This window comes from Rhinopithecus roxellana, chromosome 5 (genome assembly GCF_007565055.1).
Source record: "Rhinopithecus roxellana isolate Shanxi Qingling chromosome 5, ASM756505v1, whole genome shotgun sequence".
NCBI classification, from domain to species: domain Eukaryota; kingdom Metazoa; phylum Chordata; class Mammalia; order Primates; family Cercopithecidae; genus Rhinopithecus; species Rhinopithecus roxellana.
In genome coordinates, this window is record NC_044553.1 from 133162020 (window position 1) to 133174897 (window position 12878).

Genomic DNA, 12878 nt, shown 5'->3' on the forward strand with positions numbered 1-12878 from the left:
CATTCTCCTGCCTCAGCCTCCTGAGTAGCTGGGACTACAGGCGCCCGCCGTCACGCCTGGCTAATTTTTTGTATGTTTTAGTAGAGTCGAGGTTTCACCGTATTAGCTAGGATGGCCTCTCAAAGTGCTGGGATTATAGGTGAGAGCCACCGTGCCTGGCCGCTAGTCTATTAAAGAAGGAAGTTAAAAGCCACTGGTGGCTTTAGACCTTGGTGGTTCCTCTCTGTCTAGGTACATGATGCTCCCCAATACCCCCGAGCCTAACCACTGCCCCAGGGTCTATTTCTGGATCAACTGCTTGCCTGCTCTGGTACCAGGTCAATGCCAGGTTAGGAGTTTGCCTAAATCTGTTAGCCTCCCAATTTGTTTCCTTACTAAAAACAAAGGGAATAAAGACAGCCACGGTGGTAAACAGAAGGCAAAGTAGAAAAGCAGATCAGACAAAGGGTCCCTTTTGTGAATGGACTCCTCAATATGGGCTTTCCCAAGCGTGCGTGGGCTCACACAGTAGAGGGTCATTTCTAAAAGGGCACTGTTGCACACTGAAGGACAAGGTCACTAAAGGACTTTATTGATTTATAAATTATTGCCAAATATAAAGTCAATATATAATCTTCTGCAGGAGAACCTTGAGAATCCTTGAAACTGTCAGCCCGAATTCATAATTCATTCCCTCCAAACCTACTCACACTACTAAAGACATTTCTTTCTTTGTAATTATAATTAATTCCTTGCTTTCTCTTCTGATGATAAAAGTTCTAGTAAGGTAAGAACACACACACACACACACACACACGTGCCTTGACTGAGGTGGTCTATATCATTATATAAATCAAATTTTAGAAGAGTTAGGCCTTATACATATATTTATGAGATTTTGAAGTCAATCTTTTACCTGCATTGAATGAATCATTTCTTTGGTGAAACGATAGGGATACAAGATGTTGTGAATTTTAACTGCTAAGCTCTCAGCCTGGCCACTGCTTACATCAACAGCAACCTAGAAAGACTCAGCAAAATATAATTGAAATTTTAATTTTTGTGTCAGCAGAACTGTTTTACCAAAGATATCAGAGTGCTTTAAAAGCATTCATTTTTATATAGCCTACCAGAAGTGGGTTTAATTCAGGGAATTTGTAGAAATTCAAAAGAATTGGCTGGGCACTGTGGCTCACGCCTGTAATCCCAGCACTTTGGGAGGCCGAGGTGGGCGGATCACGAGGTCAGGAGATCGAGACCATCCTGGCTAACACGGTGAAACCCCATCTCTACTAAAAAATACAAAAAATTAGCTGGGCGTGGTGGCGGGCGCCTGTAGTCCCAGGTACTCAGGAGGCTGAGGCAGGAGAATGGCATGAACCCGGGAGGCGGAGCTTGCAGTGAGCTGAGATCACACCACTGCACTCCAGCTTGGGCGACAGAGCGAGATTCCACCTCAAAAAAAAAAAAAAAGGCCGGGCGCGGTGGCTCAAGCCTGTAATCCCAGCACTTTGGGAGGCCGAGACGGGTGGATCACGAGGTCAGGAGATCGAGACCATCCTGGCTAACATGGTGAAACCCCGTCTCTACTAAAAAATACAAAAAACTAGCCGGGCGAAGTGGCGGGCACCTGTAGTCCCAGCTACTCGGGAGGCTGAGGCAGGAGAATGGCATAAACCCGGGAGGCAGAGCTTGCAGTGAGCTGAGATCTGGCCACTGCACTCCAGCCTGGGCGACAGAGCGAGACTCTGTCTCAAAAAAAATAAAAAAATAAAAAAATAAAAAAATTCAAAAGAATCTGTGAAAAACGAGTCTTATGTAAGACTTCATGTAACAATTTTTGCTTATAAACAAAATTAATGACAAAACAAAAATAGTTTCAGAACAACAATTTGTCTATGTTCTATGATCAAGTCCTCAAATGATATATTGAGGAAAGAATTGGTAAACAAATACTCATCTATTATACAACCTGTTTATGACATGCACAGTACATTCTGTGAAAATACACCGAGGAGAGAACATCCACCCAGGGCCAATGAGGAACTGTTCCTCCAGTAGAAGATGTGTGGCTTTATCTAATGATAACAATTTTATTATCACCACCCTGAATATTGTGCCAAAGCTACAAGTCAGGGTTTCTGAGAGTGGTAAACACATTTGCTGTTCTTACATTGATTATACATGTTTAATCCAAAATGCCTGAGCTCCCAAAAATGCTATAAATTTTATTTCTCCTCTCTACATTAAACAGTAACTTCCAAATAAATTATTTAGAAATATACCCAGTTTCCAATCATAATTACAAATTAGTATAGTCTTGCATGGCATACCCAGCTTAAATAAAATTCAAATTTTATTTTTAATTAATTTACTTATTTTTTAAGAGATGGAGTCTCACTATGTTGCCCAGGCAATAGTGCAGTGCCTAGTCACAGGTGCAATCAGCACACTATATAGCCTTGAACTCCTGGTCTCAAGTGATCCTCCCACCTCAGCCTCCTGAGTAGCTGAGACTATAAGTGCATGCCACTGTACCCATCTTGAAACTCAAAGTTTAAAATAACAGGCAAAGAAAGGCCAGGAGTGATGGCTCATGCCTGTGATCCCAGCACTTTGGGAGGCCGAGGTGGGCAGATCACCTGAGGTTGGGAGTTAGAGACCAGCCTGACCAAGATGGAGAAACCCCATCTCTACTAAAAATACAAAATTAGCTGGCGTGGTAGCAGGTGCCTGTAATCCCAGCTACTTTGGAGACTGAGGCAGGAGAATTGCTTGAACCTGGGAAGCGGAGGTTACGTGAGCTGAGATTGTGCCATTGCATTTCAGTCTGGGCAACAAGAGTGAAACTCCATCTCAAAATAAAAACAATAAAAAAAAAAAAGACAAAGAAAAACTCCTACAGACCCACCTCTGGATAACAGGCAAATACTGGATTGTCCCATTCTGAGAACAAAGACTGAAGCGATTCGCTACTAACGGTATCATCCATAGTATCTAGGGCAAAAGGGAACAGGTAAAGTTGGCATCCAGAACCACAGGGAAAGGAAGGAATGGCATTTCCTGTTTGGTGAGCTATAGCCTCAAGACCAAAGATCACATACATTGTTTCTATATTCTACAAATGTTCAGTGTTTGCTATATCTCTAAATTATTTTGATCTGTTACTTTTTAAACTAGAGTTGGTGACTGTATCTTCTGGCATTACAACTTTTCTCCAAACTGTTTGCAAGATATATTTTGGAATACTGACAGAGAAGCTATGGCTCAAATTTGTAGCCTTACTGCCTTTAAATAAAATATACCTTATCTATTTTTAAACAAACGCAAAAAATTGATGTCTGTGGCTTTTTTTTGAAGAGTTTTGCTTACATAAAACTACAGCAACTTGGAGGGTAAGTCCAGCCTTTTTAAAAATAAGAAACATGTCCCCTAATTACAAGACACCACAGACTATGCATAATCAGCAAATATTGACCTCAGGTCTGGAATAGTAATTTCTGATCTAAATGCATGCACTAAATTAATTAGTTCCACTGTTAAATAGCGCCGTGGGGAATTCCTGATTCCAGTACAGCACAGCTGGCACTGATCAAGCTTAATGCAAGCCTGCTTTGTTTTTTGAGTTAGGTGGTACGATGTGTACTGGGTGCCCCAGCAGTCTCTGCCACCCCTACCTCTGTTATCCTGTCTCATCATAGTCCTCTCTGCTCGAGCTCCCGGAAGGAAAGGAAGAACAAGGTTGCTTCTAAAAGGATGACACCTGTACTGAGACCCTAAATATAAGAAAGAAAAACCTAGAAATGTGAACTTAAAATACAAGTAAACTCTTTAAAAATTTAATCACATAAAACCTCTTTCTGCATAAACTGAGTCAAGACATAAAGCAGACTACTAAACACCAGATTGAGAATCAGAAATCCTTTAATGAAATTATGCTGTCAATATAGGACTCTTTATTAATGCTTAATTCCATTATCCATTCATACCAGACAGAATGAAGGCCTAGAATAGGTCACTGTGATTCTCAATGGGGGGCCATTTTGCACGACGGGACATCAGCAATGTCTTGAGACACTTTTCTTTTTTTTTTGGAGATGGAGTCTTGCTCTGTCACCCGGGCTGGAGTGCAGTGGTGTGATCTCAGCTTACTGCAAGCTCCGCCTCCTGGGTTCAAGTAATTCTCCTGCCTCAGCCTCCCAAGTAGCTGGGATTACAGGCATGTGTCACCACACCTGGCTAATTTTTTTGTATTTTTAGTAGAGATGGGGGTTTCACCATATTGGCTGGGCTGGTCTCAAACTCTTGACCTTGTGATCCGCCCGCCTCGGCCTGCCAAAGTGATGGCATTACAGGCGTGAGCCACCATGCCTGGCTTGAGACACTTTTCATTGTCACAACTTAAGTAAAGGGTTCTATGTTCTACTAACATCTAGCAGATAAAGGCCACAGATGCTGCTAAATATCCTACAATGCATAGGGCAAACCCTACTGACAAAAAATGATCCAGCGAAGCCCTGTGTTAGACATACAGCAGTACTTAATTGTCACCTATAACTTGGTGCAACCTTCACAGATCTCCAACTTATGTCTCTTATCTCCAATGTATGTCTCTATTCTAACATTTGTCTCAGTATAATACAACTATGTTTAGATAGCTATCTTCCCTAATAGTCCTGTGAACTCCTGAAAGCAAAGTCAGTTAACCTGCAATGTGACAGCATCTAGCACAGTGTGGATGATCAACAAATGTTTCATGAAAAAGTGAACAAGTGGACAAATGAAAGGTTCTCAATTCAAACTCCAGAGTCTAGTAAGATCTGGTCCAAATGCTGTTCTTCTCCATGAAGGATAATAAGATTTGAGTTTTAGAAATAATGCTGAATTTGACAGCTTTAGAACAGGAGGAAAACATGAGAGATAAATCCGTTGGACTAAACCTGGAGAGGTTAAGAATGATAAAATTAAGATAATGAAGTGAAATAAGGTTTATAACTACTAACAGAAAGAACTGCATTAAATACATTTTAAAGAAAAAATTACCAAGGCTTGGGGACTTGACACTACTACTCAAAATCACCTTTATAGATCCTCTCTTCTGTACATTAACATTTATCTTTTAGGCCGGTGGCTCATCCCTGTAATCCCAGCACTTTGGGAAGCTGACGCGGGCAGATCACCTGAGGTTGGGAGTTTGAGACCAGTTTGACCAACATGGAGAAATCCCATCTCTACTAAAAATACAAAATTAGCCAGGCGTGGTGGCGCATGCCTGTAATCCCAGCTACTCAGGAAGCTGAGGCAGGAGAATTGCTTGAACTCAGAAGGCGGAGATTGCAGTGAGCCGAGATCGCACCATTTCACTTTACCCTGGGCAACAAGAGCAAAACTCTGTCTCAAAAAAAAAAAAAAAAATTATCTTTTAACAATTTATCTCATGTAACACTTTTAGGTAAAGTTTGACAATGTCCATTAGGACATATACAACATGACATTAGTCATGATGTATATCGGCCATTTCCAGAAAGGTAGCAGGGTACTGAGGAGCCATCTGTTCATGGAACTTCTTTCTATACCAAAAATATTTTTCATTAGGAAACTATGAGTTAACATGGCTTTCAAAAGTTCATAAAAAAGTATGCTAATCCAGAATGTTAAGTAGGTTAAAGTGTTTTAAACATCTAGATTCGAAGGGAAGAGAGATTTATGTTGAGTATGGCAGCTAAGATTTCCCCCTTTCTTTTAGCAACAGCTATCTCACAGTATAATGTAATCCAGTTATTTTTTGGCACCATATCAGAAGCAGTTGCATTTCAGGAAGATGAGGTGTCAGTGCTGTAGATTTACCTCTGATAAGCCTTCAATATAAGTCAGACATAAAACCACATAGATTGAAAAGCACATAAAGTGGCTTTAAGAGCAACTTGATAGTCTCAGGAACAACAGTGAAAGAAATGAGTTTTCTCCTAATGAATACTACAAAATACTACGAAATACTACTGAAGTTACTACACAGTGATTTTTTTTCATAAGGAAAAAACAGAAAACCACTGAAAAGTAAAGGTCTCATTTAACCTTAAAGAAATCACAGCTTCCTGCTAGAGGTACTCATGGTCAGGAGAAATTAGAAATTGACTTATAACTACATTTATACATGTTCCATTCTTCTGCAGCATTCAAAATTTTTAATATGGATACAGATGTAATGTTTATCCTCCTAGTACAAAGCCAAGATTATAGCCAGATGGAAATCAGGTTTATCACCTCCCAACATCTGGCTCCCAACACACTGCCAAAGCAATATCACTTTAAATGTGGACTGTGAACCCAGAGTCCTAGTGCAGGCTCAAATGTAGCCCTGTGGTATGATCTAAAAGCTATATTGGCCGGGTACAGTGGCTCACACCTATAATCCCACCACTTTGGGAGGCCGAGGCAGGTAGATCACCTGAGGTCAGGAGTTTGAGAGAAGCCTGGCCAACATGGTGAAACCCTGTCTCTACAAAAATACAAAAAATTAACCGGGTGTGGTGGCAGATGCCTGTAATCCCAGCTACTTGGGAGGCTGAGGCAGGAGGATTGCTTGAACCTGGGAGGCGGAGGTTGCAATGAGCCAGGATTATGCCACTACGCTCCAACCTGGGCAACAAGAGTGAAATTCTGTCTCAAATAAATAAATAAATAAATGCCATATTATTGTCTTCCTGAATAACAGCTACTTGTAACATAAACAGATCAAGGAGATTTTACCATATGCATTACAATAAAGTACACTTGAAAAGTATAGTCATGAAAGTACATACTTGACCTATATTTTGAAAATTCATGCACAAGTCCTACTTTCCAGAAAGAAAAAGCTCATAAGTGTAGTACTGTACTAAGCCACAGATTTTACTGGAAAACCTAGGATGATTACAGAATCATTCTGGCCCTTAACCGGGAAGCCATGCAGAGAAAGTTCCAGTAAAATACCATGCTGACACCGCAGGCACCTTTAAAGACAAGTTTCTAGGAAAGTTGGGCATTTGACAGGAAGGGAAAACAAGGTAGGAAAGTACTGTGGATCTTCCCAACTATTAACAGTATCATTTCATTAAAATTGGACAGTCTCACCCCCTTTTTTATTGTTGTTCTAGATATATATCCATCACCCCCTTTCTTACACATACACACACTGACATCTTTTAACTGTATTCTCCATTTAAATAGTGTTGGACATAGAGGCTGGGTGCAGTGGCTCACACCTATAATCCCAGCACTTTGGGAGGCTGAGGCGGGTGGATCATTTGAGGCCAGGAGTTTGAGACCAGCCTGGCCAACATGGTGAAATCCTGTCTCTACTAAAAATAAAAAAATGTAGCTGGACGTGGTGGTACACTCTTGTAATCCAAGTTACATGGGAGACTGAGGCAGGAGAATCACTTGAACCGGGGGTGGAGTCGGAGGTTTCAGTGAGCCCAGGTGGCACCACTGCACTCCAGCCTGGGTGACAGAGCAAGACACCGTCACAAAAAAAAAAAAAAAGAAAAAAAAAAACTAGCGTTGGAGGTAGATAATCTTCATATAGCATGAAAATACAACGTATGTTTTATAAGTGGTCTTCAAAATGTTCTATCTGTTGAGATAATCTCTTTGGATAATAAGGATCTTACTCCTTGTCCAGCATTTCCATTTTCAAAAGCATCTCATGCACATGAACAGTACGTACTTACCATTCTCAAGTACGACATCCACAGCCACAGTTGTCAGGTCTTTAGTACAAGCAGCCTGAATGTCCTCAGTTGGGGCAATGAATGTGCTGAGTCCAGTCATTTTGTTGACATAAACCATTCTCCCCAGGGCTACATCGAAATGCTGCTGCCAATCCGAGCGACACGTGTTTGACTCTTCAGTTTCAGAACAGGCTCTTGCTTTAGATTCCTCACTTTGAAAACAAATTCCATTTTGGTCACCTGTGGCATCTTCTACCAGATTCATTAACATTCCACTGGGAGAGTCCGGACTTCCTGTGTGTTGTTCTGAAGCTCTGATAAGAACATCTGAATCTTTACTGGTAACTTTGGAATTATCATAGGGCAATACCAAAGGAGTCTCTGATATCACACAGTTCTCTGTTGTATTGCTGTTAGAATGTGTTTTACTATTTTTATTAAAGGAATTATCCTGTGTGACAGAATCTGATGTTGGGATGACACCATTCTCTGTTTTTTCATGCTCATTTTTAAATAACATACAAAAATCTTGTGTTAACACACTGCACAACTTGTTCTCTTTCCTACTGGAATCTGGATTTGGAAGTTCATTAAAACGACTCATCATCTCCATTGTTTGAGTTTCTCTTTCGGAACCCTTCCGTCTGGATAATTTAGAGGCTAGTGATTCAGATGACTTCTCAAGGTCCAAAGGTTTTCTATTAAAGAGAGATAACTCCTTCAGGGTCATGGGGCTTTCTCTCAAACTAGGCATCTGTTGTTCTAAACAATCTTCATCTTTGGAGAATGGAAACTTCTCTGAGTCAAGGATGTGGCTTGCTGGTTGGCAACTACTATCTGAATCACTATGCTTCATAGTAGTGATTTTACAAACATCAGAGTTGTCTAAGCGGTTCTTGTTCTTCGGCAGAATGTCAGGTTCAACTTGAGGACTGAGATTGGTAGTGACTCCGTTACTTTCCTCTACTTCTGTATCCAGAGGATTTTCAACCTTCCCGTATTGTCTCTTAAACTTCTCTAAAGATCCTAGCTGTGAACTCAAGCTTAGCTTCTTACGGACGATTGGTTTGGAGGAACCAATTAATTTATCTGTTTTCCTACTATCATTTGAAACGTGTCTATACCAGGGGAAAGAGGTGGATATATCGGATAATATGCAACCTGTTTGTGATTTTTTGCTATCTTCCTGAAAAGTAGAAAACTTTGCATAAGTTGCTGTAGGTTCATTCTCTAGCCCACAACTTACATTTGTTCTGCAAATTTTTTTGTTGGGCAATTGACCAGATTCTTTACTCAAAGTGCCGGCTAAATCTTTGAGGTCTAGAGTTTCAGCTGAATGACATGTTCTATTTCCAAATGTTTCTTGGGCACGTGTGGGACCAGGTCTAACATAATTTTTAAATGCATGTTCTGTTTCAGTTGATTTAGTTTTCTCATTTTGTACTATATGAGTTATAAAGCCAGTGGAACATAATTTAACTTGTCCGTAACTAAAAACATTTCTTCTTCCACAATTGCTAGGCTTTTTTTTTCCCTCCCTCTCTGTCTGAGCACTATGTACTCCCAATAATGTTGTCACAAAAGGCAGAGGCTGGCATCCCACTTCAGTAGCATCTTTAAATCTCTCTGGTTGATTCTGAATTCTATTATTTTTCATGACGTTGGCAGCCATGCCATTAAGAGTAGTACTTTCTTTCCATATTTCTAGATCCTCCCCACTCTCTTCAAAGTGACATGGTGCCTGAAAAGGGCTTAAAAACATTTCTGAACTGGTTCCACATGGGTTTTCTAAAGAGCTATGTTCCAGGCAAGATTTTTTATGTTTCTCATTTTCTCCTGCTTCTGATGCTACAATTGTCTCTTGTTCTAACATCTTTGATTCTGAGCAAGAGCTGTCTTTGTTTTGTAAAGATGGCTCTGTCATTGTGCTATGGCCTGGAGCACCTGATTCATAAATGTATAAAAATGCATCATTTGTATTTTTTCTGATAGCTTCTAAATCCCTAGAATTCTGTGTGCTTATGTTTTCTGCAGTAGCTTTTCTTTTCACAGCTTTTGATTGCAAATTAAACATCTCATAGGAATCTAAAATATTATTACATGCTTCCTGGAAACTGCCCTGGTTACTCCTCTCATCGGAAGTCACACGCTTCTGAAGAGTAGCATCAAATAAATTAAAACCATTATCTTCACTAAATTCCTTAATATCCTCACCTGATAATTCCACAAATAATTTTTCTTGCTTTAAAAACATTTTCACTCCTTCCTGAATGCAAAACAAGAGAGTGTCCCAGTTCTGAAACTCAATCAGAGTTTTGGCTGGCTCCATGCACACATCATACTCACAGAATTGGCACTGCACATTAATTACATATATGCCATAGAGTTCTGGGGTAGACCGGTGCCGAAGACTTGAATTCATTTGCCTACCGCTGGAACCGTTCTTTGGCTTGCATATAATACTTTCTTTCCTTAATAAAAAGTCAATGAGTTTATGTAGCTTTGTCCTTAAAACTAGTCTTTTGTTCACAAACAAAAACTGCATATTCTTATTGTAATGTGCTTCAGAGCTGATATAGCCACTAAGCTCAAACTGTTTATATTTAAAACTTATTTCTCTCAGCTTTTGGGACTTTCCCAATCCATAAATTTGACAGAATCGGGAACATACGTCTTTGGTTTTAGGGAGCTGAAGAACCATGGAACCAGAAACATCATTTCTCAAAGAGAAAGAGATGGAAGGGTGCATAAGTGAGAGAGCTTCTATCCTCTGCCTAACCTTCTCAAACTCCAGTCTAGGGTCCATGCATTTCCTCCTTACAGGCAGCTGGTAAAATAGGTTATACACTGTTACAGTGGTCCCAGCGCTTGGTCTAGTCACATCAGCTTCACAAGCTTTCAGGGCTTTTCCACTCTGAAACAGTTTCACAAAAGTTTTCATTGTCCTGTTTTTCTTGGACGAAATTTCCACAGCGCTGGCCATGTCAGCAATATTTGCCAAGGCCTCTCCTCGGAAACCATAAAACCTTGGATTCTCCAAGTCCTGTACCGAGTGGCATTTACTGGTGAAATAACGATTTCCCACTTTCTCTACATCATCACTCCCCATCCCAAATCCATTGTCTATCACTTGAACTTGGAAGGTTTCCATATTCACCCTGACAGCCACACATTTTGCTTCAGCATCAATACTGTTGAGGGCAAGTTCCTCAACACATTGGCCCAAGGAGCTTATGGCCAAACCAGAACGCAATTTGGCTTGTACTTCAACTGACAAGCACTTGATCATGGTAGGTAGAAAGATGGTGAGAATGCCAGGCACTGGTTTCCTTCTCTGACTGGAAATAATTGCCTATAAGAGAAAAAAACCACACACACACATAATCAAAGCTTCAGCATTACACATTTCTTTCAAGCATTATGAAGAAATAGCATTTGAGGTAAATGAAATCGCTCTTATTAAACCAAATTGTGAAACAAAGCAAAACAAAGTCATACCACTGATCTCTAGGCACAGCTCATGCTTGGTGCAATGAATTAACATCCAAAGAAACATTCATAATTTCATAATTTTCAATGCTCCTTTCTAAATCCCACATGTCCTAAAGTGAAATCATAATTACACTTGAAGTTGACCGGTAAAGACAGTATTCGAAATTCTAACCACTTCACCAAAAACAGATGCCTAAATTAAATACAGCTAAGGAACATTAGCTAGAAATTATTCATGACAAAAATGTCCAAGCTAGTTTCATAACATTTATACATTACACAATAACCATGACTTTCAGAAAAATACTTATAATGAATTGCTAAGACATTGCAATAAGGTGAAGCAACAGGAAGAAATTTTAAGAATCACATTGTATCAAAGAGAACTTGGGGGCATTAAGAGATTATTATTATTATGGTTAAGTATAGTCACCTCAGGGAAAGAGGCTGGGAATGGGAAAAGATAAAGCAGGAAAATTCCTTTTCATATAAACCTTTCTTTGCCATTCGATTGTTAAATCCTGTTCATGTATTACTTTGATGTTTTTAGAAGGTCGTTATTATTCTTTTTTGAAACAGGGTCTTGCTCTGTCACCCAGGCTGGAGTGCAATGACACAATCTCGGCACTGCAGCCTGCACCTCCTGGGCTCAAGCAATCCTCCGGCCTCAGCCTCTCGAGTAGCTGGGATTACAGGTGCGCACCACCACGCCTGGCTAATTTTTGTCTTTTATGTAGAGATGGGGTTTCACCATGGTGACCAGCCTGGTCTCAAACTCCTGAAGTTTGATCAAGTGATCCTCCCGCCTTAGCCTCACAAAGTGCTGGGATTACAGGTGTGAGCCACCGCGCCCGGCCAGACGGTCATTATTATTAATATTCTTTTGATCTTTACAGACGGGCATAAACTACCTTGGTAATAATAATGATGGCATGGGGCTGCCTCAATTTGATTTTAAGTTTTCCTGCAAGTAAAAGCACAAAACCAAAAAACATTTAAAAAACCCAAACCCTAAGATTCTAGTGCCATTAAAGGTCTCCCCCTCTTCTCCATCAGTGAGAGCCGCGTGGGGGAGCCCCCTGTAGGCGGTGGGGTTGGTTTTCCAAACTCGGGAAAATCAGGGCTCTAACTGCAGAACTTCTGCTGCTTTCTAAGCTAATGCACTTCGCAGCCTGCAGCAAGTGAGGCGCAAACGTTTAACAAGTATTCCGATTAATGTAAACCCAACGATTTCCTTATGACGCCTCCCAACGCCTGGGACGGACGGAACGCACGGGCCTGGATCCAAGGCCCGGGGGCCTGGGAGCGCCGCGCGGGCCGCGTCCAGGGCAGCGCCGCCTTCCCGCCAGGCCCAGCCCCTCCCCAGCCAGCCCCGTCCTTGTCCCCAAACCGGGCCCGCCCTGCCGCCAGGCCGCCGGGCCTCCGGGGTCCTCGCGCATCCGGCTCCGAAAGCTGCGCGCAGCCATCATCAGGCCCTTCTGGTGTTAGAAGAGCCCCCGGCAACATCTTTTCGTCGCGTGCTTCCCCCAGAGTCACCTCGAGTCCCGCTTAACCAATTCTCGGACACCAACCGCCTGGGACGCCGACGCGCGCACCTTGGGTCTTGAGGCTCGTGCACGTGCGAGTCCACGAGCATGCGCTTCGGAGGGGGCGCGCCAGGCCAGGACACACCAGTGCGCATGCGCATCAGGTGTT

The 12878-nt window shown here is 41.5% G+C and overlaps 1 protein-coding gene across 9 annotated transcripts in view; it reads right to left on the reverse strand.

Annotated features, from left to right (window-relative positions):
- Positions 1-12878, reverse strand: part of MLH3 (mutL homolog 3) — a 38718-nt gene extending 25840 nt beyond the window's left edge. For 6 of the 9 annotated variants that reach the window (XR_004057275.1, XR_004057274.1, XM_030930359.1 and 3 more), the window contains exons 1-4: positions 12720-12878; positions 7692-11043; positions 2891-2976; positions 896-1000 (exon numbers count right to left, since the gene is read on the reverse strand). Coding sequence is in view for 7 of the 9 variants with exons in the window: in XM_030930359.1 (XP_030786219.1) it covers positions 896-1000; positions 2891-2976; positions 7692-10980 (3480 nt within the window). In the remaining 2 variants the exon portion in view is untranslated. Of the gene's footprint in view, positions 1-895; positions 1001-2890; positions 2977-7691; positions 11044-12719 lie in introns of those variants that run through there. The other 3 variants (XM_030930358.1, XM_030930360.1, XM_030930363.1) reach the window with 3 other exon arrangements.